This window comes from Hypoxylon fragiforme, assembly GCF_022984875.1.
Source record: "Hypoxylon fragiforme strain CBS 206.31 chromosome Unknown GGS25scaffold_2, whole genome shotgun sequence".
NCBI classification, from domain to species: Eukaryota; Fungi; Ascomycota; class Sordariomycetes; order Xylariales; family Hypoxylaceae; genus Hypoxylon; species Hypoxylon fragiforme.
Genome location: NW_026054757.1, coordinates 2,382,466 through 2,409,498, shown reverse-complemented (window position 1 = coordinate 2,409,498; position 27,033 = coordinate 2,382,466). Strand labels below are relative to the sequence as shown.

The 27,033-nt window shown below is 48.8% G+C and overlaps 8 protein-coding genes across 8 annotated transcripts; 4 read left to right on the top strand and 4 right to left on the bottom strand.

The window, feature by feature from the left end:
• The first annotated feature begins 681 nt into the window (after positions 1-681).
• GGS25DRAFT_129265 (3-oxoacyl-reductase) lies at positions 682-2,453 on the top strand. Its single transcript, XM_049256211.1, has 3 exons — positions 682-954; positions 1,010-1,559; positions 1,620-2,453. The coding sequence occupies exons 1-3, from the start codon at positions 906-908 to the stop codon at positions 1,819-1,821; spliced, it is 801 nt and encodes a 266-aa protein (XP_049120224.1). The 5' UTR covers positions 682-905; the 3' UTR covers positions 1,822-2,453.
• A 939-nt stretch (positions 2,454-3,392) lies between these two features.
• Positions 3,393-5,785, top strand: GGS25DRAFT_129262 (uncharacterized protein). The gene is made up of 4 exons (XM_049256210.1): positions 3,393-3,815; positions 3,875-3,919; positions 3,986-4,275; positions 4,330-5,785. Exons 1-4 carry the CDS (start codon positions 3,693-3,695, stop codon positions 5,657-5,659), a joined length of 1,788 nt encoding a protein of 595 aa, XP_049120223.1. The 5' UTR covers positions 3,393-3,692; the 3' UTR covers positions 5,660-5,785.
• A 2,001-nt stretch (positions 5,786-7,786) lies between these two features.
• Positions 7,787-9,487, bottom strand: GGS25DRAFT_476361 (uncharacterized protein). Its single transcript, XM_049259784.1, has 3 exons — positions 8,901-9,487; positions 8,011-8,838; positions 7,787-7,954 (listed from the first exon to the last, which is right to left on the bottom strand). The coding sequence occupies exons 1-2, from the start codon at positions 9,226-9,228 to the stop codon at positions 8,300-8,302; spliced, it is 867 nt and encodes a 288-aa protein (XP_049120222.1). The 5' UTR covers positions 9,229-9,487; the 3' UTR covers positions 7,787-7,954; positions 8,011-8,299.
• A 332-nt stretch (positions 9,488-9,819) lies between these two features.
• On the top strand, positions 9,820-13,669 carry GGS25DRAFT_129158 (uncharacterized protein). The gene is made up of 5 exons (XM_049256208.1): positions 9,820-10,588; positions 10,642-11,265; positions 11,313-11,888; positions 11,943-12,035; positions 12,097-13,669. Exons 1-5 carry the CDS (start codon positions 9,991-9,993, stop codon positions 13,362-13,364), a joined length of 3,159 nt encoding a protein of 1,052 aa, XP_049120221.1. The 5' UTR covers positions 9,820-9,990; the 3' UTR covers positions 13,365-13,669.
• On the bottom strand, positions 13,670-15,777 carry GGS25DRAFT_129159 (uncharacterized protein). Its single transcript, XM_049256209.1, has one exon. The coding sequence runs from the start codon at positions 15,570-15,572 to the stop codon at positions 13,974-13,976; it is 1,599 nt and encodes a 532-aa protein (XP_049120220.1). The 5' UTR covers positions 15,573-15,777; the 3' UTR covers positions 13,670-13,973.
• Positions 15,778-16,233: 456 nt separating this feature from the next.
• On the bottom strand, positions 16,234-18,720 carry GGS25DRAFT_129095 (uncharacterized protein). The gene is made up of 2 exons (XM_049256207.1): positions 17,372-18,720; positions 16,234-17,299 (listed from the first exon to the last, which is right to left on the bottom strand). Exons 1-2 carry the CDS (start codon positions 18,459-18,461, stop codon positions 16,374-16,376), a joined length of 2,016 nt encoding a protein of 671 aa, XP_049120219.1. The 5' UTR covers positions 18,462-18,720; the 3' UTR covers positions 16,234-16,373.
• Positions 18,721-22,319: 3,599 nt separating this feature from the next.
• On the top strand, positions 22,320-24,461 carry GGS25DRAFT_518338 (MFS general substrate transporter; the record flags this gene model as incomplete). The annotated part of the gene is made up of 3 exons (XM_049263517.1): positions 22,320-22,628; positions 22,866-23,985; positions 24,085-24,461. 3 exons carry the CDS (start codon positions 22,320-22,322, stop codon positions 24,459-24,461), a joined length of 1,806 nt encoding a protein of 601 aa, XP_049120218.1.
• Positions 24,462-24,975: 514 nt separating this feature from the next.
• Positions 24,976-26,276, bottom strand: GGS25DRAFT_128987 (nagb/rpia/CoA transferase-like protein). Its single transcript, XM_049256206.1, has 2 exons — positions 26,109-26,276; positions 24,976-25,968 (listed from the first exon to the last, which is right to left on the bottom strand). Exon 2 carries the CDS (start codon positions 25,936-25,938, stop codon positions 25,153-25,155), a length of 786 nt encoding a protein of 261 aa, XP_049120217.1. The 5' UTR covers positions 25,939-25,968; positions 26,109-26,276; the 3' UTR covers positions 24,976-25,152.
• Positions 26,277-27,033: the final 757 nt, after the last annotated feature.

Here is a 27,033-nt window from a genome sequence, read left to right as displayed (position 1 = left end):
CTCGAGACACAACCTTGGCACGCAATAATCCCGTACATTTTATGTATATCATACTATGTAACTATATAACATCCACCGCGTGGAGACCTTCTACGCTGCCAAACCAAAATAATCTGCCCTACCCAAATCTGCTCAACGCTGGTACAAATTGCCATAGTGCAATCTTCGTCGAGGCACCCGTTCCCGATTCATGCGGCACGAGGCCAAAAGAGGGCCAGTGTGGCAGCACCCATGGGGAAATTTCCATTCCCAGTAGGGACAGCAATAATTACCGATGGTAAAAGCGCACCATATAGTTAACTCTACGGAGGTGGCTTTACTCTCTCAGAATACTACTGGTGCGGCCAGAAATGATACACATCAGAAGCTGGGTCTGTATAGTGTGGGAAAGAGTATAGCGCACCGTGCTTTAGCGATATGCTCGCTGAAATATAGCGGTAAGCCTTCTAAGCTATAGTAGATGGATCACCTATAAGACCCTTATCTTGGTGTTTAGCTACTGAGGCACGGTGCGGTATGTGGCCTTTTCACGCCGTGTAGCAACAGTGGCCGCGCCAGTAGTATGCATTTTTTATACTGCATCCCTGTAACCAAGCAGCCTCCGATGTCTGTAGCACTATTGAACCAACTGCATTGGAATATTTCATGGCTTCCCACCGATACACGTGGATGATGGATCTCTAGTTCGTACGACTATTAGAGGCACACTGGAGGCACAGTGAAGATGGTGTGTGTTACCATCCCCGCCTTTCAGCTGAGGATCGGAATCCGCAGACGGTATGAGGGTGAAAATTTCTATATATAAGCCTTGGTGGCGATGAATCTATGTCTCGCAGTTGGCTCCGACACCATCCCATTACCCGTTTACCATTGCGACTGCTTCATACCTACCTCTTAGATACACAATGGCAAAGCTTCTTAGCGGATCAGCTTTCATTACCGGTGCCGCCGCAGGTAAGAAGATGTATTCGTCACTTCGCGTTTCTAGTAGTAACCAGAGGAAATATAGGCATTGGCTATTACACGGCAGATGCTTTCGCGAAGCACGGCATCGAACGCCTCGCCGTCACCGATTTCAATGCGGGAGCTTTAGCCAGCTCCGTGAAGGAGCTGCAGGCCAAGCACCCCAACGTCGAGTTCCTTCCCCTTGAGCTCGACGTGCGGGACGGCAAGCAGGTCAAGGCCGTGCTAGCACAGGTAGTCCAGAAGTTCGGGCGCCTCGACATCGCCGTCAACAACGCGGGCATCCGCGGCCCGATCGCCAACACCGACCTCGTTCCCGAGGAGGAGTACGAGAACCTGATCCAGACGAACATGAACGGCGTCTGGAGATGCCAGAAGGAAGTGCTCTCGATCTTCATGAAGCAGGAGCACAAGGGGCTGCGGTATGGCCGCGGAGTCATCATCAACACGGCCTCGATATTTGGGCTGTTCGGAGCGCCCAGGGGCATGCCGCACACGGCCTACGTCACTGCTAAGCATGGCGTCGTGGGAATGACCAAGGCCGACGCTATTCAGTACGGCGAACATGGTATTCGCATCAACGCCATCTGCCCAGGGTTCGTGCCTTCGACCTCATCCTCTCATCGTGATATGTGCGATAGCTAACAAGCGTGCAGCTTTACGAAGACCGCCATGGTCGAGAGTGTCTTGGCCCAGGGATCAGAGACCCCTTTCGCCGTCGAGATCGAGACTTCCCCCATGGGGCGGGCTGGCGAGGTCGACGAGATCGCGGATTGCATGGTCTTCCTGGCGTCGCCGATGAGCAGCTACATGCAGGGCGCCGAGCTCGTTGTCGATGGCGGCTGTTCTCTGACGTAGTTTCAGCAACAATGGTTTCTAAGATGATCTAAGTCATATTGGTGCAGGTGACCGTGGCAATATGAGATGATTTCGTGCTAGGTAGCGGCAAGCAAGTGGGCCTTTCTACGGGTTCTGAAGCCAAAGCCTTCCTAGGTATGGGTTCGCAGCGGCAAAGTGGTGCGATTTCTGGATAATACGTCGCTCATCGTTAAATACCCAGTAGCCCTGTAGAAGTCAATGAGATCTGCGGGTCTTTGGAATCGTCAAAGTTGGTCGACTATTATAATACAAGTTATTCCTAATTTACTTTCTTCAAAACTACTACAATACGATGTACGTAGTCTCCGTGAATCAGACATTTGAAGGTGATGGTGGAAGCTATCCCCGCAACGAGCCCAGTGAAAGTTGTTCCAGGGGTTGGCGCAGGAGCCATAAAGCATGAGCCATGATTGAGCCCGCCCCTTTTACCCTTAGGCACCCTAGTAACTATGCCAAATTAGTAACCCAATCTAGGACCCCAGACAACAGGGAAGATATTGTGCAGGCATTGGGTAATGTGAGGCGTGTGCATCGCCTGAAATACTTTGGATAAGAGTACTATGCCGTAGAGTAACCTAGCTCACTTCTTGGGAGTCTTTTTTCATAAAAGAATCATATTACTTGTGAGTCCGAGGCTAGCAGATAACGGGAGGACTTGACTAACCTAGTGTCTGGTGCTCTTAGGCTCTGGACGGGCCGCATCTCGGGAGTTATAAATAGATTGATAAGATCTTGTCTTACGTAGACTTATGTAAAATGCATTTGAATAGCCCTCAACATGAATATATTTATCATCGACGGTCGGTCACTGAAACTCTCCATTTTGTGCCTGGATACCTAAGGTAGATAGGTAAGTAGCTCGTAGAACTCAACTTGGTAACCTCAATGCTATGTAGGGTTAGGGTTATGCCTGACCCTAACCCTAATAACTGCTCGCTCGGTATCCAACATTGATCAAAGTATCTCTGCCACCATCATTGCGAAAATTCTTGTCTCTGTCCAATTGACGCCAGTGGATTTATGTATAAGTTTCAGCACACTTCCAGCAAATGGAGGCTTGTTCAGATGGACATCTGCGTAGTAGTATGCGAAGGTCTACCCATTATATTAGCATCTATTCAGTTTGATAGACCGCGCGGAAACAACCTCAACACACCTCTAACGGTAGATACCATCTCCTTGTCAGCTCGAGAAACAAGGCTAACACGGGCTTTTAGCATCGGAGACAATTGCCGTGCTCGTGCATATAAAGGAGCTGGCTGAGAGCAATACCTATCTGCCAATCGTCATCGGCTCCTTTGAGGGTTCGTAGCTCGATATGTCGGAAGCCCCAATACGCACTATCCGGCGATGGGCTGAAACAAGCCGACAGCAAAGATGTCGAAGCTTTTCGCGCCTCCCTGCCTCGTTATAATTGCATCTGTACGGCTCAGTCAGTCGAATTATTGCGCCTTTCGGGGGATCCCCGTTCCGTGTTGCGTATATCCATGACAGCGACGATTTTTCTGGTCCCCGTCTTGCTATTTTGCCAGGCTATCAATGGGTGGATAATATATGGTAAAAGAAAAAGGGGTTAGGTATGGAGTCGAGTTAGCGATAAAAAGGCACAGCCCCCAGCCACTTTTGAAACTTTGAACTCTGGCGGAAGAGGCTGTGAGGGGATGCCTTGATGCCTAACGAAGTCGTGTGTTGGATGGATGTTAGTTCTGACTACTTTTGTTAGTAATCTGATATCAGCACAACGCATCGGTAAGGCTATAAGCTGCAGCTGTCATGTTACTTGGCTCGATGTGATATGACTCATCTCCTGCGAGTTTCCTATTTGGAGCAGTTGATCGTAGTGCCGTCCAATGAATCCCTTCATTGATTTGGTGTACGGCGCGGTACGGGAAAACCGCGATTGGATAAGTAGGTACCTTTATATTTATATATTTATATATTTAGCCGCTGCAATAATAGAGCATCTACATCTGGTAACTTGCCTACAACTTCCTCGAAAGCTTTATAATTCCATTTTAACACCATGCCACAGTTCCTAAGCCTATGCATCGAACTGCAGGAACTTATAATCAGCAAGGTAATGCTAAAGTCAACCCCCAGGCATTCATCGCCCCCAATTCGCTAAGCCAATAGCCGTTTATAGTTGTATGAATTTGATGAGAGATCAAATATTACCCTCAAGAATGCCAGCTTGGTCTGCAAAACATGGCGTCAGCTGGTCGTGCCCCTCCTCTTCAGGAGAGTGGTGATAGAAGCTCAATTTAAGCCTTGCCCAAAAGCTACGGAGCATATAGAATTTATAATCTCCAACGAGCATCTGCGTTCCAGCATTCGCTTCCTCTCTATTTCCGGCGATTGTGACGATGTGCTGTCTGAATGGGTTGCTCTTTGCGAAAAACTGTTACCTCAGCTCCCCAACCTTCGACATGTCAGGTAGCCACCAAAGCATCTCAGCACCTTGGAGGGAAAAGGCTTACACGATAACAGCATTGGCGGGGGTACGAACGTCCACTCAACTCTTTTTGATATAAACTATGATCGGGACGTAGCTACCATGAACGGATTTAGGGGTTCCTTGTTTCGTACGTTGAAGACTCTGAAAAGGGGTGTCGAGGTAACTCTACGACGCTATGTACATACACTGGACTACGGAGACTTGGATCTTTCGCTCTTTTCTTCACCTAAATCGCGAGAAGCAATGCCCGCTCCCCTTTTCACTGCTCTACGGGTCATGCTGGTTCATGAAGTGATGTATATTTCCGAGAAGCATCGAGTACGTCCGTCGAGCGAGGTGGCTGCATTGCTCAAGCAGCATCGAGATATATCAACGTTATGTCTAGAACTGCCAGGAACGAGCTCGATGGGGTATATTCATGATGATCATTCTTACGAGAGCAAGCACGCCTTGGAGAATATCGATCCGACTGGACTCCCTATCAAGTCATTGTCTCTTCATGGGGAGTTCTATATGTCGGACACGGCTTGGTCTCATTGGGGTTCGATGCCATGGTCGCAACTGGAAACACTTTCTTTGTGTACTGATACGACCGTCAGCGAACTCGGCTCCAGGCTTGAAAAGCAGTCATTACCGTCTTTGCGGACACTACTGTTATGCGCCTATGTCAATCAGTTTACCCCCCTGGTAGAAGAGCCAGCGACGTGGGAACTTCCGTTTATCCAGGGGTTGGAGGAGCTATCCGTAGTTGGCTACCACCCAGAGACCGCTGTAAAATACCTGCACCGTGATCCACGAAATGCCACCAGCCTCCGCAGACTGCGGTTCCACGCCAGGGAGCCCAGGAATCAGATTCTGGCATCTCACATAGAACAGCTGAGTATATGTCCTCGGCTAGTCTGGCTGGGGCTAGACTTGCAAGTCACCGACTTCCCCAAGGCCGAAGACGACAAGCCTGACCGGTCCCTGGAGTTCATCGACGCTCTGGCAAAGTTGCGGCCGTTGCAGGAACTCCATGTCCTGCTGCGCGGCAAAAAAACTGATGCCACACCAATAGACGGACGTGACATTTTGACACTCTTCCAGCGTATCAATTCGCTGAAGCAAGGGTGTCCGCTGGAGAGTCTGGTCGTCTGCTGGTATCAGTGGACGAGGACCCAGGCGGTATGGATTGTGAGTGGGTGGGGCGAGGGAAGAGCGTTGATGGATTGTAGGAGCTACGGCACACCAAGGCGGATTGAGGCGTGGGACTTGGAGAGCATGTCAGTGGTAGAGGAGTACAAAGCTGGCTGGGATCATACTTGGGAAAGGTCTTGGCTTGATGAGTCGGAGGATTTGTTTTGGGGGCTACCTGATAGGTAATCATAAGTAGTAAGATACCCAGCGTTTTGAGGTTACGGCGTTTAGGATACCTAGGTTTTAAGTTATTCATCAATGTTGTTCTACCATCAATGTCAGATTGCCAGACAGTCAGATTACCCCTTACCCCTTACCCCCTACCCCCTACCCCGGACCCCAGATTCCCAGAATTATTCCAATAAGGATCAAGTAATGCATGAACGGATGGTACATCAGATCCGTACCAAGATCTAGGCTCCTACCATCGTTGAAGAATCCAGTCACAGGAAGATCAAGCACAATCACAATTGCATCAAGACATAACTATCGATGAAGGATTAATAGCTTTCAAATTTGATTTGATTTGGTAATTGTCCTCGGTGAGAGTGGCGGGAATAAAGCAGGCCAAACACTAAAAATATTGTTACACCACCAAACTCCAGATGCCGTTCTCTCTACCTACTAGGTAGGTAGGAGGCAGTAACCCATTCGTACACGCCAGGGGTATTTGTATTCCTCCATATCTTTTTTTGGTCCTAACCTGTTAAGAACCTTGCCCTGGACTTTTTTAATAAACCCCCAAAACGCCATTGTTTTCAAATCAAAAATTCCAAACCCAACCGATTCACGTACGTACTCGTAACAAACATCTTCTCTCGCTCATGTTGTTCGAAGAATCGTCATCGAGTCGTGAATATTCGGAATGCAATCATGATGATATTGCATCCCGTTCCATCTCTTCATGATGGGGTGTGGTGCTGTGTGTCCCCACACCCCACATTCTCCCCCCATCGATAATTAGGTAATATAGGTAACATGTAGTAGTAGTGTGGTGTAAGTGTTGAAATGTCGACTTCCGTTGTTGCAGGGATGGCTGATCACGACATTCGTCTGTGTACGAATGCGGGAAGTTCGAACCCGTTCTCGAAGCTCAGTGCGTTCCTCCGGTGGTGGGAGGGTAGATGGCACGTGTCGTACGCAGTCTCATCTTCGTCCAAGGCTGACTCACAGTCACTGAAGGCTGGGCTTCCTGTCTCGAAGGTGTATAGATGGAAGTCTGACAAGTCTCTGCTCTTGTTGCTGGATGCTGGGATGGGAATGGGTTGACTTCGGGTGGTGTGGATTTGAGTGGTATTTTGCGCCATCTTATATATATAAAGGGGGGTCTGTACACTTTGATGATGATGATTGTTATAGAGTGAAGAAGGTTTATATCTTATATCATTGATCTTCAATGCTTTGGTGTGTGTGTGTGTGTGTGTGTGTGTGTGTCTTGTATGATGATGATAAGGACTGATGGTGTTCTACGATTAGATCTACGGGAATATATACCTATCTTAAAATGTCCGCCAAGATCCTTGATTGCGATTAAAATCATTCGCGTGATACAAAAGATAGAAAATAATTTCCATGTACACACAGTATGAACTGTAGGTTGAGCAAGTTCAGTTGGTTGAGAGCATGAGGACCGGGCCACTCTCGTCTCATTGAACAAACATCTGGGGTTTCAAAGCTACACCCGCATTGCATTTCATTGCATTTCATTGCATTTCATTGCATTTCATTGCATTTTATTGCATTTGGACGCGTTCTACTACTAGTAGTAAAGACCGGAATTAAAAAGTGGGCGTGGTATGGCATGTTCTTGGGTCTAGAGTTCTTGGGAATCATACGATCGGGGTAAGCCGGACGCCACAGCGGTACGGAGCGTTAGTAACGGTGGTAGTGTTCCGATCATAAAATCATAAAAACTTGGAATAATCATCCGTGATGGGTCCTTGAACTGCTTTGAGCTGCTTTGAGCTGCTTTAAACTGGAGTGGGTAAGTTCATTAAAAGTGTCGCACGTCGCCTATTGCATGTTGAACCATAGATACTAATTACACTAATTACATACTACCTTCTTGTTAGCAAACTCGGGTTTATTGAGTAATGAAATGCTAATTATTAATCTGCTCGTTGTCCAAGAACAACGATGTTGAGTTCTACAAGTTTGCTAGATGAGGCCAAAACAGTTGCATAAACCATGATACAAGTAAACATCGTGAGAGTATACCTAGTATGTAACATTACTTCAACATTACCTACATATGTAGTACTTCACGTTGTATGTACAACACATATGCAAACACTTAATATTTACCTAATCACTGGCCAATTATATTTTAATTGAGAAACCATAACGTGCTGTTGAAGACTCATTCAACCAGTTAGAGCCTGCTTCTTCATCTTGAAAATGACCAATCAGGTAAACCTCAAGTACGTTCACCCAATCATATGCAACCTATGCAACCTATGCAACCTCTCTCACTGGCTCGGCCTACAGTAGTCAGCGCTTGTGGCTGATGGTTATCATTAGTAACTAGATGAGCTTACGAATAAAATCGTGCATTAGGGAGTAAAAACTCCATTCATCATGCCAATACCACCCCGCGTTTCCCTTGGTCTGCATATGTAATACACTGCATCGAGTAGTTGCCTGTTGAGTAGTGTTGAGTGTACACATGACCTTGTGTAAAGTTGGTACTCTACATTAGTTCGTGATAGGATCCTTATTCGTACAGTATACATACTAGGCATTACACATTATGCTTCATACGATTTAGAGCAATGATATCGTGATCATGCTGCGTACTCTGTATGAGAACCGAATTTCTAGTCTCCCTCATTCCTCCTCAAAGAATCCACCTTCACTATCACTATCATTCTTTAGCCTTGAAGAACTTGGGGGTTGATTCCGCCTTCCTTTGCCCTTGCCTGGTCGGCCACTTGTATCTTTTGAGCTTTCTGAGTCCTTTGCTTTGGCATGGCTGGACTTTGTGAGGGCAGGATCCTTTCCAGTATTCGTAGAGGAGTCCTTCGAATCCGTGCTCACTTTCCGTTCCCTGATATCGATAAGCGCTCGTGTGCCCTTTTCTGATGCCATTTCTATGACCTCCCATAGTGGTGGCCGATCGGTATGTAAAGCTTGTGCTGCTGCTGAACTCGCATCCTCTGCCTTCTCCCCGCCATCCGCTGATGGGCCTGACGATGTTGCTGGGTATAAACTGATGTAGCGCTCCCTATAAGGGAAGAATCTAGTATAGATGCCATCTATCTTCGCTTTGTGTAGGTCCGCGTTCAGCTTCTCGATCTCTGTAGCATCTGTGGCAGTCTTGAGCTGGGATTCGATCCGTTTCGCGAGTCGGTCTGCCTTTTTTCTCTCTGTTGCATAGCAGTATGGTTAGTACGAGGTTTTGTGATGCAATGAAAGGAGCTAGACTCACCAAAGAAACGGACCATATGGTACTTCTTGATCATTGCTTTTCTCTTCTTCTCATCGGCGGTTTCAACAATCGTCTGCTGATAATGTGCTAGTTCCCTTTCCAAATCATTTTGGACATTTGCAGGCATATTATGGCCAGCCTTAAATCTTCGCTCGATAGTTCGTACCCGTTTCTTGACCCAGTTCATGCTACCCGGCTTCGTTTTGTTCTTCTTGCCATTCTTTTCCTTAAGCTTCTTGGAAGCATGAGACCCTGGGATAAATTCGCGAGACTCTCCTTGCGCAGAAGAGTCTGCATTAAAGTCGGAGAACTTTCTTTTGGAATTCATTACTTCGGATGTATTTCTGTCGTGAAACGTCGTCGTTGAAATAATAGCCGTTGGATTTATCGCAAGAAATGTAGCCTTGGAGGTGTTCGGCGTGTTTTTCAGAGTTTAGAGTTGAACTTCAAGACAACCAAAAAAATAACGTTTATCGATAAGACAAACTAGTACAATATCTTTAAATGCAATTTAGTTATGCATAGTACGCATTTCGGCTCTTGATTGGTCAATGGATAATAGTTCAGTGGGGTTGAAGCTTTATCTACTAGGTTAGGTACACTGCCTAGTTAGAGATACATAGCTAAAAGGCAGCTAAAGCTCACCTCCAGGGCTCATGTGCTACCGCTCGGGCCTGAATCTTTAACAGTGAAGCTGCTAACTACCTACTACCTACTACCTACTACTTACATACATATACATACTTGATGATATTCACGGCGCACCGACTTCAACGTTCATCATTTTGGATACCTACCTAGGTACCTATATAGGTACTAAACTGAGGTGGGGGATAGCTGCTTTGTTCTGATTTGCTCAGTCACTTTACAAAAGCCTCTTTCCTCTTACCATCGGGCACAATAGAAGAAACCGCAGACAACATTGAAGCTCCAATCTCTAAAGGACATGCGAATTCTCCGAAGTTATGGCACTTGACTTATGTCAGTCCTTCTCATCTCTCGTAGAAGACGTTCGCTTTGTCTCTCATGAGAAGGCTTGAACGTATGTGTACCTATCACTTGAGAAAAGTATCCAGTCATTCCTGGAACCATGTCGCAATATACAACGTCTAAGATGGATAGGCCAGAGCCAGGCTTGATCAAATGGTCTCCAAACCCAGCTAACGACACATTCCTCCATGTTAATTTACAGCATCGAGTCGTACAACTCTATGAGCCCACAGGCCTTGCCCAGGCTGGAGGCTTCGAGTTTCAAAAATCGTCCAAATATGATGAGATCCCTCCGTTGACTACATATGATTGGTCTCCTGCCCACCCTGGTCTCGTTGCCATCGGGACTGCTACTGGAACCGTGGATCTTATAAACCTCCATAGTGATTCAAGTTCTCACTTAGAGCTCCCCATAAGAATCAGCCGCAACTGCCAGGCGGTAGCCTTTAATACGGGAACCTTACTCGCCGTCGGGTTAGAGCGTGTACGGAATGATCAGTGCCTCAAAATATTCGACGTAAATCGCCTTACTTCACTCGAGTCAGGTGCTACGTGGTCATCTCTCGAGGGCTCGATGAACCCAGTGATCAGTCTTGAGGCTAGTATCTCTATCTCGAGCACCAAGTTCTTCGAAGACAGCCCCCAAGTGCTCATCGCCGGCATCAAAAATCAGGGTATCCGCATTTATGACCTCCGAGGTAGTCATCTCCCTACATAAGAGGTTCTGGTACATCTACTAACTATGCTCCAGATCCCCAAGGTGCCGTAATCAACTATCAGACCAAATGTAATAACAACTTGGCGGTTGATTACGCGGATCAAAATTACTTTGCTTCATCCTCCTTAGATAAACCGGGCTTGGTGATTTGGGATCGGCGTGCTACCTCACGGCCATCGTCTTCTCGCTTCTACCTTGAAGCCGTTGATACAGACGAATTGCCGTGGGGGGCGGCTCTTAATCTTGACACAGCAATCGATGTGAAGGACGCCAATTTCCAAGATAGGGGATCACTAATACGGTCTTTACGCTTCTGCCGAGACCGTAGTGGCTTACTTGCTGTACTTTCCCGCACTGGCCAGCTCAGAGTCCTCGATACCAGGAAGGAAACTAGTCCTTCTGAAGTCCACCCGAAAGATAGCCCCGAGATCCTTGAGGTCAGGAGATCGTACGAACTAGATATGGGCTATGCCAAAGAACGAAAGGATGACAGGATTGTGTCCTTTGACTGGCTAAATCTTGATTCGCCCGCCCTGACACCACGGGCAATAGTCCTACGCGCCAATGGAACTTTTGACATTGTTGAGAAGCCATCTTATACGTCGGAACATATATATAAGATGATACCATGGAAGGCGCCTCACCGTGGACTAGAAGGTACTCTTATCCTTAAATGTAGACGATGAATACTAACTTGTCTTAAGGAGGTAGTAGCTATCACTCCTTAGTGAAATTCGAGGTAACACAGTACTCCAAGTTAATGGGTTCGTTAAACGTCGACAAGGCTTTTGTGGATAAACCGCTATTTGGGAGCTGCAAGGAGCCTGTCAATGCTGTCGTACAACAAGCTTTGAAATCCCCCGTGCCCACAGGTAATCCCATTTACGACTACGAGGCGAGCACAGAGCAGCTGCCGGAACTATTCACAGATGCTTCAAAAATAGCAGACAAGCTACGAGGTCTCCGACAATACTCAAAGGAAGTTCTCCAGACCACGAAACAACTCAAAAGCAAAGAACGTCAGTCGTCTAAAGAATTAGATCAATCTTTGGCAGACTTGTCAGTAAATGAAGATAACGAGCTACCATCGAATCGACAGTTGCACGAGAGATTACTCATGTCGACCCTAAATACGAGGGGGTTTCCTGAAGAAGCCCAAGTCGTCCTTGACCATATCATGCTCCTTCGTTCCAAGGAAAAATACTTGTTCGACTACGCTGCGAATAGAGATTTGGTTGCTGATGATCCTTGGCTACGGGAGTTATGGGATTGGATTGCTGGTATATAATTTCAAAATATTAACGATACATGGGCATGCGCTAATTGTTCGATAGGGGCTGACGATGCCGCTTCTGATATGGGAATGGTAGAAGAAGGTATCGACCTAAGCTATATGGGAGTTTACAGCATATGGATGGGCGACCTCGGTTCGTAATGTCAAATTCCATCTCTAGGTACATATCATATATGAGCTAACGCATTTCTCAGGGGTTAATAACAGGGCCAGAATAGCTGACGGTACAGGGTTCCCAGACGCTACGAGATGGGATCATTGTATTCAGAACTTAAACAAGAGGTCGGCAAATCCAGCGTATGATGGCGTGGAGTCTAGAAAATCACATTATCGACAGGCTGCGCTATGGATCTGTCAATGGGGTAGATCACCTGATACCAACTTCAGCGATTACGCAAAATTGCTTCCCTCTGAGCGGAACTGTTCGTGGTACACCATGACAACTGCCTACGCTCTCTTCGAGGGCGACTTCGACAAGGCTGTACAGATTCTCAAGGGGGCGAGCACGGAATACCCAGAACTTTTGTTCGTGTCTTTAGCATTGCAGCTTAAAAGCAAAGGTAACCAAGGTCTCGGCCAGGAACTCGACTTCGATGATGCTGTGGCCTCGAAAACCGACCCATACCTTCGCGCGATATCATCACTAATAGCAACAAACAACTGGGAGGTCATTGCAAACCAAGAATCCCTACCACTTCGCGAGCGTACATATGTAGCACTTCGATACTTCGATGACATTAAACTAACACAATGGCTCGAGAAAGAGGTGACGAAGGCAATCGAGACGGGAGACATTGAAGGAATAGTTCTCACGGGCATAACAGACAGGCTTGTCGATATTTTTGCCAAGTATATCGAGAAGTTTAATGATGTCCAGACGGCTACGCTTGTTCTGTCGATATGCGCACCCCGATACATTAACGACTATAGATGTCGTACGTGGCGCAATGCATACAGGGCCTATCTACAACGACACAAAGCCTTCATGCAACGGACCAAGTTTGAGGTAGAAAGTACAAAGAAGAGTAAGCGAGGCGGCGTACCCACCATCACACCACCATCGAGGCAAATCGCTCTGCGTTGCGTATACTGCGACGCCGAGTACGAGCTTTCCAGGACCGGGGGAGCAGGCCCGTCGTCAGGCGCCAAGGGGCACCAGATGAACCCTCTGACCGCGACCAACATCAACGCCGGCGTCAGCTGCCCCAACTGCGGCCGCCACCTCCCCCGCTGCGTCGTCTGTCTTGAAGTCGTCGGCATCCCCCGCTCCGACAAGCCCGAGGCCTCACCCGACCCCCAGATCCGCATCGCTGCCCGCTTCCCAACCTTCTGCCTCAAGTGCGAACACGTCCTCCATCTCGATCACGCTCGCCAGTGGTTTGCGAGACATGTCGAATGTCCTGTCCCCGAGTGTCGCTGTCGCTGCAATTTTAGGGCGAATCCGGAGTTGAATTATCATTAGGGGTTATGTCTAGGGACCTGCATGTACTGGTGGGATATTATTGGGTTATCCCTTGCTTTAGTTCGAGGGGTTGCTTTATTCGAGACCACCTACCTAGATGCCCGATACCTACTTACATAGATTAGAGGATGATAGGAATGGGGGCTATAGGTAGTCATGCCTATAACATCTTTGACTTCGAGGATTAGGAGTAAGCTAGGTTAGCCCTATGTTAGTTATCTGTTTGTCTGTTGGTTCCAGTGTTATTTAGCTTAGCTTGCTGCTTGCTTGCTTGCTTGATACCAATAGAATATAGGTAACTACTACGTACTATTTTACTATGTATGTAACTATGTATGTATGTGGGCACTGTAGATCAGACTCGAGATTTCTAATGTTACGGCTTAATGACACTTGAATGACTACCTAGGCTACCTAGGTAGGTAGGTAGGAAGGATATATTACATAGGTACATCATATCATTTCAAGCGATCTAGGTTACCTAACCTAGGTATGTCGGTAGGAAATGCATAAATAACAATAGGTACCGATCATTTGTTTGTTCTGCTTGCTGCTGCTACCACTACTTTACTATTTACCAGTTGCCGTTTACTAATATACTAACTAATGCTACAAAGCCAGCTTCCAGAGCGGCACGTACGCCCTAGCGGCGGGGGTATCGTCGTCCTCGTCCTCGATGGCGCGGTTCATGCGCTCGATCCAGTCGTCCTCGGCGCGGGCGGCGTCGCGCTCGATGCGCTGCATCACGGCGAGCTCGGCCAGCATGTCGTGGACGAGGGAGCGGCTGCCGTCGAGCATGCGGGCGAGGCCTGAGTCTGGGTCTAGGTCTAGGTCGGGGTCGGAGGAGTCGAGATCGTCTAGCGAGCTCCGCCAGCCCTCGAGTTTCCGTAGGAGGTAGGCGCAGTCGTGCTTCCAGCCGCGGTCGAGGTCGGCGAGGAACCGCACGTCGTCGCCGTCGACGAGGGCGTCTACGTCGCCGCTTCGCTGGGCTGCGATGACTTCCGCCATTCGCGAGGCCCAGGCCTCGAACCCGGCGGCCACGCGTTGGTATCGCCCGCCAGGCTCACCGAGCTGCCAGACGCCGTTCAGTACCTCGTCTAAGATTTGTACCTTCTCTTCCAAGCTTAGCCCTTTGCTACCCCACCGCACGAGTGCGGCTATGTTTCGTGCTTCGACACCTGATCTCTCGAGACTGAGTAATGCATCGTTGTCGTTGGCTAGCCGTGAAAAGCGGGTCCCGAGCTTCTGGCGTGCACTGGCATGCCACTCGGCGTCGACGGCGGGGGCGTCGCGGTGCAGGAGGGATAGCTGGAGGAGCTCCGTTTGTAGACGACTCGTTTCGGCGGAGATGGCAACATTGGCGGGTAGCTTGGAGGGGGTGGGGGGCGCAAGGAAGGTCGAAGTAAGGGGTTTGGGAGCTAAAGATTTGGCGGGGCTGTAATGCTGCTGGTGGTTGTTGAAAGCGGGCCGGCTGGTATGTGTTGTCGGGGGTTGTGCGGCGGTGGTATTATTGTTAGTGCTGACAGAGTGGGATTTCGCACGCGCATGCGTTTGTGATCGCGTTAACGGCTTCGAGATTCCTGTCTTGGAGCTTGCGGTTGTGATTGTGCTTGCTGGGGGACTTGTGCGGCCAGAAGAAGAGGAAGATACTTGGGATACTGGGCGCAGGGTCGTTGCAGCTGTTAGGCTTGTTACGGTAGATTTAGAGCGTGAATGGCTCGCTGTTGTTCCTCCTCGATTGGAAGCTACAGGAGGGGGGCCCCCTGATGATCGCGGTCGCCCGGTGCTCGTGGTGGTAGTGGTGGCGGCGGAGGCGGAGGCGGCAGCGGAACGGGTGGTTGTTGCTGTTGAGGAAGATGGTGCTTGGCGTGTAGAAGCGGCTCTGCCAAGAGGTCTCGGTGCAGGATTGCTAGTACTATCTGGACGTGTAGTCCTACTATAACCACCCGACACCGATCTTCCTGTGGTAGTTCCTGTAGTGGTAGAGCTCGCCGTTCTAATTCGGGTGGCGGTGGTGGACGAGGTGGCTGCAGCGGCTGATCGTGTTGTCATGGTTGGCTTCACCGGTAGTCGGCTGGGAGAGGTGGTCCTAAGCTCACTATTTCGAGTTGAAGGGCCATCCTTTTGAGTTCTTTGGGTTGATTCATTGCTTCCGGAAGTAGGCTTGCGCAGTGAGCGCATACGGCTCAAACCAGTTGACGACGACATTGTAATGGGTTGTTAAAACAGTGCCTCTTTCATAGAAAAAAGGTTGGGTTGTTTTCTGTGAGAATCAGGGGTGTATGTCTTACTGACCGTGCACAGGACCAACAAAGCAAGGTGACAGCTGAAGTGTGGGGAATTAGTGAAAATTAGTGGAATTAGTGGAATTAGTGGAATTAGTGGAATTAGTGGAATTATTACCTCATCAAACTTTATCAACGGGAAGGGGAAGGCACTGTTACCGAAGCAAACAGATGTCCACATGTTCTAAAGAGAAGACATTCATTAAAGTACTAACCTATAGGTAGTTACATACATTGTCATAAAAGGAAGGCATCAATGAATCAATGAAAGGTAACTTCCAAGGTTGCATTGCAACTTCCATCAATAACTGCACTAACTACGTAGGTATCATCATTATCCGGCTTCTAGCCAGGATCCATCATTTCCTTTCCTTTGCTTCCCAACCTTTCCATTTTTTGTTACTCCCAGCTTCGTGTTTCCATATCCACCCAGTCTTCCCTTAAACATAAGAGTACAACTCGACCAGTTCCGTAACCGAATCCTGCTGTATATATCTTGTACAATAGTGGTATCATCATACCAGTAAACGCCTGTGTCCAGATGCAAATATCCTCTCTCTCTCTGTCTTTCTCTCTCTTGTCTTTCCCGCCTGTCGTTCCTAGCATAAAATAAGAAAATAAGAGAGCAGATGGAAGTTGAAGAATAGACACATAAGAAGGTAAGGTAAGTAAGGCTATAAGCTCATGTTGTGTCGTCGCAAGGAGCAGGCGCGGAACTAATAGTCTAAGTGGCCGCAGTCTGCTTGCCCTTCTCGCGACGTTTATCCTCATACTGATCGATTTTCATTTTCTCCATGAGGATTCTTAGGTCCGACTTATAGGGACCAGTAAGTCGCTCATGGCACTTGGTGCAGATGCGCAAATTACACCATGAACATGTCTTGCGTGTGCTTGTGTCCTTGACGCCGCAAGTTTGGCAAGCTAGAGGATAATGCGTGTTCTTAACAGCAACCCATTTATCATGGCTTACATAGCAGTTGTAATGTCGCGAGGCGAGGGGAGGTGCCTGCCATACCGTGTCTGCCGGGGAACCTGTCTGATCGGCGCTTCGAGGAAAACGGGAGAGGGCCTCATTAATTCGGTCCACCTGCTCGGCAGTCATATGTTCCGTAGCCTCGCCGATGTCACTAAGTGCGGTCGCATCAACATCTCTCGAGACCTTGCGCGTGGGTTTGCGGCTGCTGCTTGTATCCGGTGAAATACTGGGTTCGTTCAACGCTGTCACAATATTGAAGAGGTCAGACTTCTTGATAGGTTCACTCGAGTCTGCTGGTAGCGCATAGGGCGTTGGTGTCGAAAGAGTCAGCTGCGGCAGAACTGGGGTCTTCATAGCCTCTTGCGCATTATAAGAAGCTGAAGGCGAGCGCAAGGATGAGTTGCTCTGAGATGGTCGCGGAAATCGCGGTAGTCCAGGATTCTGTTTCCTCATATCGGATGAACTTCCCTTTTTATGAACTTCCGATTGGCTAGGCGCAGGAGCTCCGACAGGGCGACGCGTGTTTAACTTTTCTGCGGACTGATTTGGGGGCCCCGACAATTGTACGGATGGCGCGGGTGGTGCAGGCGGTGCTGACGGAAGAGGAGTTTCCACCGTCGTCTCTGTCAAAGATTTTGGTGTGTTGGTAGAAGACTTCTCTGCAGCTGGCTTTTCTTTTTTCGGAGGCGCAGGATTAGTCTCAGTCCCAAATGGCACTCTAGGCCTAGACCTCCCGGAGTACTCACCCATTTTGACAGGCTCATCTCTACCACCCTCATCTCGGCTGGTGAGCTCTTTGAGTTTAGACGAAAGCTTGCGCATCTCGTCTTCGCCTTGTGGCTCTGGTTGACGGATTGGGCGAATATTTCTTCCAGGAAGTGATGCGTTTCTGGGAGGTAATGGAGAAGTGGCGTTGCTAATTTGTGGTGCCGGTGATGGTGATGGTGCTTGTGCTGATGTTGGTGGCGGTGGGAGAAATTCGGAATTGATGGGTTGTGTGGTGGATGCAGTTGAACCATGAGAATCGGCTAGCTTGAGTTCCGAGACGAGTAGGCTATGATCTGATTTGGACGAAGCTCGGCGACGCCAAATCTCTCGTTTCTGGGGCGAGCTACCTCCAAGGGTTGGTGACGATGCCGATTGATCTCCTAATTGTGCGTCAGGCCCGGATGCCGAGAGCTGGTCCTGCGGCCGAGAATTCGGAGGCGTTTTCGAGCGGGCCATATCCATGAGAGGTGGCAGAGACGGCAAAGAAGCTGCCAACATTTCATCCGTCATTCCCATATCAGCATAAGGGTTGCTTGGGATTTCCGGCAAATACTTTATCGCAGGTTTCTGCACATCGTTCATCCCCTCCCGCTCTGGTGAATTTGAAGGCTCGCTATCCTTTGTATAGATACTTCCCTGCGAAGATCTTTGAACGGAATCCGACGAGGTATTTGAATATGCCGATAAGAGGCTTGATATGGAAGAAACCCGCCTCATCTTCTTTGCGACTGCGGCCGCTGCGGCCGTTGGAGTGGGTTTTGCCGGCAGTCCCACCGGCTTCCTCGGAATCGAGTTCTTTCTTGTTTGTGGGCGAGTGCCTTCCATGGTATTATTCGACGGCAACGCAGGCAGAGACGATTTACTTAAGTTTGGCTTAGTATCTGGACTAGTGACACTGTTGACACTAACACTGTCCTGCCTAGGTGGAAAGGGTGAGTATAGAAAAGACGAAGGATCTTGAGGCGCCATCCGTGGCACATCATTCTCCAACTCGCGTGGAGGGGCAGGCAGCGCTTTTGAGAAACGCGAGCGACCCATCTTGGGGGTCTGGAGGGTGGTACGGTCCATTACTACGTATTTTCGGCTGATTGAAGAGGTTTGATAGGGAAAGAAGTGAGTATGGCGAGGCGACAGATGCTGTCATACATGAATATCGAAAGATAGGTTGTTAGTCGTTCAGGTTGGTCGATCGTTTCGTCCGATAAGGTAGAGGAAGATGAGACGGGGGGGCACAATCAAGGTTGCAGATGTAATGAGCACCAAAGGAGGTGGGTTCGCCAAGTGATGTCTGCTGGTACCCTTAATACTTTTGATACCCTTGACTTTGATCCTGCTCTACGGGTTTGCCTACTAATAAGTGTACATAGACTTGGTACCAGGTAGGTATAGTAGGGTACTATAGTAGGTTAGGTGGTTTACTGGATTAGCAGGAATGACAACACAGTTGATGCAGGTACCGGAACTCGAAGGATCCACAGGGAAGAATTTGAATGAGTCTAAGGATAAATGGCTCTCTGCATGCACGGGGGGTTCCAACGGTCTTTTGAGACTTTCCGATCGATTTCTTCAACATTAGCTAAGGACCAATGCAGAGAAAAACAGGTCAGATGATAGGACCAGAACGATTCGGAGATATATCCCAACTAATCCCAACTCCTAGCAGTCTTTTAAGGGTCCTCCATTTACTATGTAAGTGGGAGGCCTGTTCGATCTGTTACGTATCAAGGCACTTGCGCTATGCAAATCCTGACTATCCCTCCAGGAACAGGGCCGAAGAAGCGAATCTGCCGTACATTAGTTACTACCTACTAGGTAGTAGGTTAGTATGATACTACGCAAATGCATAGTATCCAATGTACCTGGACAGCCTTGGGTTGGCTGGCAGGTACCTGGGTACGATACAAACAGGCCGCGTTCGCCCCCCATACGTAACTAGTTTGTAGAGATTAATGACAGAGAGACCCCCTGAACGACCGTTTCAGCCACTCGATCGTCCTGAAGAGGAGGGTGGTCAACTTTGACAAGCCTTGTGGAGACAGAGCTATCGCATTGGGTTTTTTTCATCCTCCTCACTAGTTAGCCTTTCTTCTCCGTCAGAAGCTATCACAGTACATACATTAGGTTAGGCACCTACCTATGTATGTAGAAGTCATGATTTTTGCTGACCCGATGGTGTGTGTGTGTGTGTGTGTGTGTGTGTGTGCCTTTGTTAAATTGACCTCGAGTATAATTTTAAATTCCAACATAGTCCCCGTACCTAATAACTATATCATATAACTGAAACTATGGACAATAGGATTTGAATATGTATGAATCATTGAAGAAGAACAAGAGCAATGTGAAGAAGATTGGTATAATAATGCATGGTATATACCTACATAGTACTGTATGTATTGTACCTAGTTTGCATGGGCATGACCTTGCCGTCGGATGCGGGTGCTTACAGTTGTGCGAAGAGAGATCTCGAAAATAGGTTTAATTTGAGAAATCTCACTTGCTTTTTTTTTTTTTTTTTTTTTTTTTTTTTTTTTTTTTTTTTTTTTTTTTGTGAGCTGGAATGTGAGCGTGTGCGTGAATTCAATCACAAGACAACATCTGAACGCGTTTGCGCCGTTGCGGAAATGATGGATTGGCATTATAGTAAGACCTCTCGTGTGCCTACGTACATACATACATACCTAGGTACCTTGGATGCGAAAAGCGCCTCCGTCATGAGAAAAATGCGCGGGGAAATGGATATGGACATGGGCATGGACATGGACAAACAGTTGGTAGGGATAAGGCATTGTTACATACATAATGTACACACAATGACGGCGGGACTTGGCTCTTCAAACTGGGGCTGGGCTGGCCCTACGTACAATGCTAAGACCGGATGAGCATCCAGGTTTCCCCCTGACCAGTGGGGGGGGGGGGCAAAGAAAACCGTCCCGAGTCGAATCGGGACTCAAGGAGTTCAGGAGAACACCTGGGCATTGAACCCTATCTGTGCCTTCACGTGCAGAAGATGCAGAAGATGCAGGGAAATTTAATAGATGTGACTATGTACCTTATGTAGTAACTACCTACCTAGTCGTATGTAATGCTACTGCACATAATCATATGAACTTCGGGATTGGTAGGCTGGCTTCACCGGTATGTATTGTACCAATTGGGCATCTTTACGTTTTCTCAGTGCATGCTGCAATGAGATAACTACCACCTATGTAGGTAGGGAGCTTTCAATAAAGAGATAAAAAAGTACACGTAACATTAGTACTACGTACTAGTAGTATAAGATGAGATCATATATCATTATCGCACAGACTCATTAGAGCGGGTGCTTCTAACGTTTGAGCTTCATGATCTGGAACCAGGGCTCATCAATGTCCACTGTCCATCCAAGTTAACAATTACCTAGCCTCGGTCCTTTGGTACATGTACCTACCTACATAGGTATGAATGGATGATCCATGATTCGAGGTCTAAAACCTTCATCTCTTCAGAAAAATGAATACCTACATATCGTCCCTTTTTGCTTATCATGTGTCTGATTACCCAGGGCCATATGTACTACTACTACACATGTAATGTACCTACATTGTAGGAAAGAAAGGAAAAAACCGGGGCACGGGGCCCGTGAAGCTATTTCGGGAATTTGGATCGAAATCCCTGGTCCTACAGGGTTAGGTGAAGAAGAAGGTAGCGACGCATATGTAGCGTCCCTGATGTAGGGAGGTATGTATTGATGTGATAGAGATATCCACGTGCATGGAGCAGCGGCAGGTCAATGTAGAAGACCCGGGCGACTTACTATTGATAGATGTTGAAAATGGATAACTACTGCAAGTGCCTATGCTCGCATCATTCTGACCTGGTTGAAGATCCGGGTAGACTTGCCTGACGATAATGCTTATAATGGCGATGGCAATGATATTAATGTAAAGGTAGGTACATACATACTATATATCACTTGGGTGGCAGGCGGTTTCTCGTTCCTCGTTCCCACATGCATGTCTTAGAAAACCAGGTATTGCTGCCACCTACATATTTAAATAGCAAGTCTGATCATTGAAGCGAAAGCTGTATTCACCCGACTTGATGCAACGCGAGTTCCACACGCTCGGATTCTCTAATCTGCACACTACCTACGGCTACACGCATTAACTACTTGGTTCCTCTTATTCTAGTATTTACATTGGTGTAAGCTCGGTAGATGGGGGGGGCAACACTGCATATTATTATGGGTGGGATATTATCGTGGGTTCCCGCTCCACAACGTACTACGGACCAAACCTGTCTAGAACGCTTATACTACCTACATAAGAGGCCGTAGTAAATGAGGGGGGAATACGAATGGGGAGTATAGTAAGTATGTATAGCTCAGCTAAACCCTTTACACAATTAATCCCGAGAGATACAATTCACTCTACATTATAGGCACTTATCAGTAAATAGCGACTTGGAGCAGGCATAGAGACATGCTGATACTATCACCGATATTGCGTGCTAAGTCTCCATACCCACAGCGCCATAACAAGTTAGCGATGATGACCCCATCACTGTCACCCTACCTAGCAGGTCGAAAATACGGCTCAAGGAACTGCATGTAAGCCGTCCCGTTAGCTTCCCAACCGCCGATAAGCCAATTGGAATACTTGGCGATGGGATACGCACAGCTGCAGGGACCGCTCCTCTTCCCATCTCCGTCTCTCGGAGGAGGGCAGGGCAGGGCAGGGCGTTGGTGGACCCCCTCATCAACCGTCCACATTTAAGTGCCAGCCCCTTACCTTTCTTCTGGCCGACGGGTAGGGACGCTCTAGTTTAAGACTTTTAGGTTGGATTTTGCCTTTGCTTTCCTCGTGGCAGATTCGTTAGGAACTAGGCTAGGTTAGATAGTCGACCCGAAAAGGCGAAAAAAAAAAGGGACGTTATCTGGTCCAAAAAATGTCCGCCAAGGGTCCGAACCCCGCCGGAGCCGGCCCGGATCCGGTCCTGGAGACGGCACCTCTTCTTGGTCCCAACAACACTTCCGCTACCGACAGCATCGGTGAAATACAGGACAATGGCACATTCCCGAGCGTCAGTAAACGCAAATCGGCCGTCGACGATGATGACGACGACGACGACGACGATGCGGCAACGGACGTGGAGAGTGGCCAGGTCGAGGATATCAACGGTGCTGCTGCGTCAAACGGGGATGCCCCGAAGATGAAGGCGGATATGAAGACGCTGATACCGGTGCTCGCTATTGGTGTAAGTAAGCTTTCTTTTCATGATCGCCTTGCCGACTAGCCCAGTTACCTCCTGTCCACATGCCTGTACTAGGTTCCTATCCGTGAACTGTTCATAGTGATATATACCTACCTACCTACCTACCTACCTCTCCATGATCCAAAGAGACCCTCGCTCATCAAACATGACCAAATAAATACCTAAACACCTGAAATAAACAAACTCCCTAAAAAAAAAACCCCCCCTAAAAATAAACAGATCTTCCTCGTAGCCCTCGACCAAACCCTCACCGTCGCGACCTACGCGCGCATGGGCAGCGACCTGCACGCGCTCAACAACACCAGCTGGATCTCGACCTCGTACTTCCTGACGCTCACGGCCTTCCAGCCCCTGTACGGGCGCCTCACCGCCGTCTTCGGCAGCAAGCACTGCCTGCTCTTCGCGAGCCTCGTCTTCGGCCTCGGGTGCCTGGGGTGCGGGCTGTCGCGCGACATCGCCGAGCTGTGCGTCTCCCGCGCCGTCGCCGGCGTCGGCGGCGGCGGCCTCAACGCCGTCGTCACCATCCTCGTCACCGACCTCGTCTCCCTCCGCGACAGGGGCCTCTGGCAAGGCTACATCAACATCGTGTACGCGTGCGGCGTTGCGTCCGGCGGCCCCGTCGGCGGCCTGCTCGCCGACGGCGTGGGCTGGAGGTGGGCGTTTGCCGGGCAGTTCCCCGTCGCCATGTTTGCGTTCGTGGCGGTGTGTCTGCGCCTGCCGGGGATGAACGCCGGGCGCGAAAATGGTGATGGTGGTGGTAGTAGTAGTAGTAGCGCGCACTGGACCGCGAAAGTCCTGCGCATCGACTTCCTCGGGGCCTTCATCCTGCAGACGGCCGTGTTCGCGCTGCTGTTCGGGCTGGACAACGGGAGCAACGAGGGGTGGGGTCGGCGGGCGACGTTCGTTCCTCTCGCCCTGACCCCGCCTCTCTTCGCGCTGTTCGTCTTCGTCGAGGTCAAGGTGGCGCGCGACCCGTTCGCGCCCGGCCATGTGATCCTCGACCCGCCGCTGCTCGCGGCGTACCTGTCCAACTTCTGCGGCGTCGCTGCCCAAGTCGCCGTGTACTTCTTCATCGCGCTCTTCTTCCAGGCTGCCATGGGCCTGTCGGCCAGCATGTCCGGGCTTATGTATGTCTCTAGTAGTGTGCTCGGGCTTGTTGGTTCGCTGGCTGGGGGGTATCTCATGCGGCGCACGGGGAAGTACTACTGGCTCACGCTGTACGGGTATATTATCTTGCTTCTTGGCATAGTGCCCATGGTGCTGTGTGCTGGTGCCGCGGTCAAGTCGACGGCGGGCGTTGTGGTTGGGCTGTCTATTCTGGCCATGGGCTCGGGTATTTGTATGATTTGTCCCCTTTTCCTATCCCCTTACCCCCCCCCTTCTTTATTCCTCATTCCATAATATCCCTCCCAAAACAAAAGCTAACACCCTAACATAGCCATCACCACAACCCTCATCTCCGTAATCGCCAACGCCGCCCCCACCGACGTCCCCATCGCCATCGCCTGCCAGTACCTCTTCCGCTCCCTCGGCACCACCATCGGCATCAGCGCCTCCACCGCCGTCTTACAACAAGTTTTACGCGTGCGGCTCGCGGCCTCCTTAGGCGGCGACGACGACGCGGCCCGCCGCATCGAGGAGCGCGTGAGGCAGAGCCTTGATTACATCCGCCAGCTGGACCCGGACGTCGCGCGCCTCGTGCGTGACTGCTACGCCGTGGCCGTCCAGTGGGCGTTCCTCCCCGTTGCTGTGCTGGGCTTTGGCGCGCTACTGTCCGCGGCTTTTATGCGGGAGAGGAAGTTGGAGGGGAGGTAAAGATGTGGGTGGGTAGTGAGCTGGACTTGAGGAGGTACCAGTATTTCTTGATGAAAAGGGGGGCTAGGTGGTGTAGGAAATAAAGGGGGAGGGATGGGGGCAGACGGCTCAAGGTACACCTATATGGACTGGAACTTGGCTAATTCGGTGCCTAGGCTAAATTTATATCGTAGGTCATTCTTCCTTGGATTGTTGGAATAGTATTTAGAAAGTCTGCGATTGCAAGACACGCACGGTACCTGATATCGAAAATAACCACTTGGGGCTATGTACATGAGATAAACCAAAACAATGCATATAATAATTCCAAAACAAATCGCACAGTAAAATATGATCATTGATCCAACATCACCCCTTTACTAAAATAGTGGTTCTGTATGGATAGGGGTATGTTGTCTCTCTAGATGATTTTTGTCTGGTATCAAATTCATGTAGTAAGACTTCTTCTCCCGCACCTCACTGCTCCAATACATCAATTACGCGTTTCATTTCTCATAAGTACCACTCATCAAGTTTGCTTCGGCAATCAAAGCCATAAACCGAACCATGCAATGTTCCCCAGCCCTTTAGGGACTTGTAGATTGCTCTCTTATCTTTGCCCCCTAAACCCCCCTCGCCCATAAAATGCTTGGTCGCATACTGCGTGTGTAGGTATGCTTGCATACTGACTCATTTTGCGTATGATATGAGATTATAGAAAACTTCGACGGGGAAAGCTGACGCCTGCTACAGCGGCGGCGTCAGTGAACCAGCTGCAGCGTTCGCCGGTTGCTTCGTTGACCAGGGCGCAGGGGAGTCCATTTCCTTGCTCAAATATCTCCTTCATGATGTCTCTTTTGGCATCGCCCGTAGCAATAAATGCGATCTTGACGGCATGCGTAACAACGGGGAGAGTGAGTGTAATTCGTCGAGGCGGTGGCTTAGGCGAGTCATCAATTGGCGCGACCCATGCATCGGTCTCCCTGAGCAGTGGGTGGCCTGGGAAAAGACTACAAGTATGGCCATCCGGTCCGGTGCCAAGTAGAAGTAGGTCGAATATAGGGAGCTTGACCGAGTCGCCTTTTGCAAACGAGTTGACCAACTTCTTCTCATACTGATCCGCCAACTCCTGCGTGTCCTCTAAAAACTCCACGTCGATAGGATGTATGGTGGGTTGACCTTGTCCAGGAGGGATTTTGTCCAATAGCTCCTTCTTCAGTAAGCCATAGTTGCTGTCTTCGTGGTCTAGAGGTACGGCCCTTTCATCTGCGAGGAATATTTCCCACTTATCGAGCTTGATCGTATCCTCGTCGGACTTTGGGGCTGGAAGGAGAGCTTTCACAAGTATCTCTGGTAATGAGCCGCCTGAAATTGCGACCTTGAAAACATCATGGCGTGTAATACCGGCATTTTGGCATGTGATTATGTATGATCGCAACGCTGGCGCGAGGGCTTCAAGGTCGCTAAAAGCGTATAAATTTGGCTGCTTCCCCGGCATTGTGGCTCGTAGATGCGGATTGTATTATCTCTGTATATAGAAATAAGTATGAATACTGAGACAGGATAATTTGTAGGAAGCTGAGATAGATTAAAGTTGTTTGTAAAGAAGTTGACGGTGGACAGCGGTGGGGTAAGCAGCTTCACGAGTGATTTTTTATTCTTGCTAACCTTTTTCTCTTTTTCTCTTTTTCTTTTTTTAGTCAGGTAGCTAGGTGACCTACCTCCGTATTCAGACCCTAGACACACTTGGGTTTTAAGACAAGCTGTATCGATAAGATTGATGTGATCCGTGCTACTAAGTAGGTTAGGTGGTTGGGCATATGTTGAGTCTTGTGTCCACGCAATGTCGGTTCTAGGACATGTACACAACGATAGTCGATATCGCAACTTGAAGGGCAAGGTACCCAGTACCTAGGGCTGCTAAGTGTCCACTTGTCACGAAAATATCATCCACAAGGATGCTTGGCGACAAAGACTTGGTAATTTTCGTGATAAGACTAGCGAATGGCAAGTCCTAGCATTTATGTAGCTAGGTTAAGGTACCTTGGTAATGTAGCAGTGTAAGCAATGCGTACCGTACATATGTAAGTATGTAAGTATGCAGGTTTGCGAGGTTGTGAGTTTGTAGGAAAGGAGGAAAGGAGGAAAAAGAGAATGGGTTGAATGTTTCAGATTGTTGAGATCTTTGATATATGATATCATGAAAAGTAGAATTGTTGCTTGATTGTTCGGAAAAGGAACAATTTGAGTATCAAATACGGAGTATCAAATACGACAAAGATGCTGCCTTTTTACTGTCAACCCTTTAGGCTTTATTCATTTACATATGGTGGAAGGTTGTAGATTCTAAGTTAGGTTGTATAATAGCTACATGTAGGGTATGTCGTTATGAAAAGGATAAGAGAAACGAAGTAAAAAAAAAGAAGTCATGGCGGGGTGTTCAAGGTTGATTGACGTATGAGTTACCGATCTTGGGATGGACCGGAGGGGCGGGACAAGGATAAGGCTGGTACGCGATAGTGGATAGGTGGGGGTTCTGCGCAACATCTCGGCGTATCCAACTGTTCCAACAGTTGCAACTTGCCAATGGCCC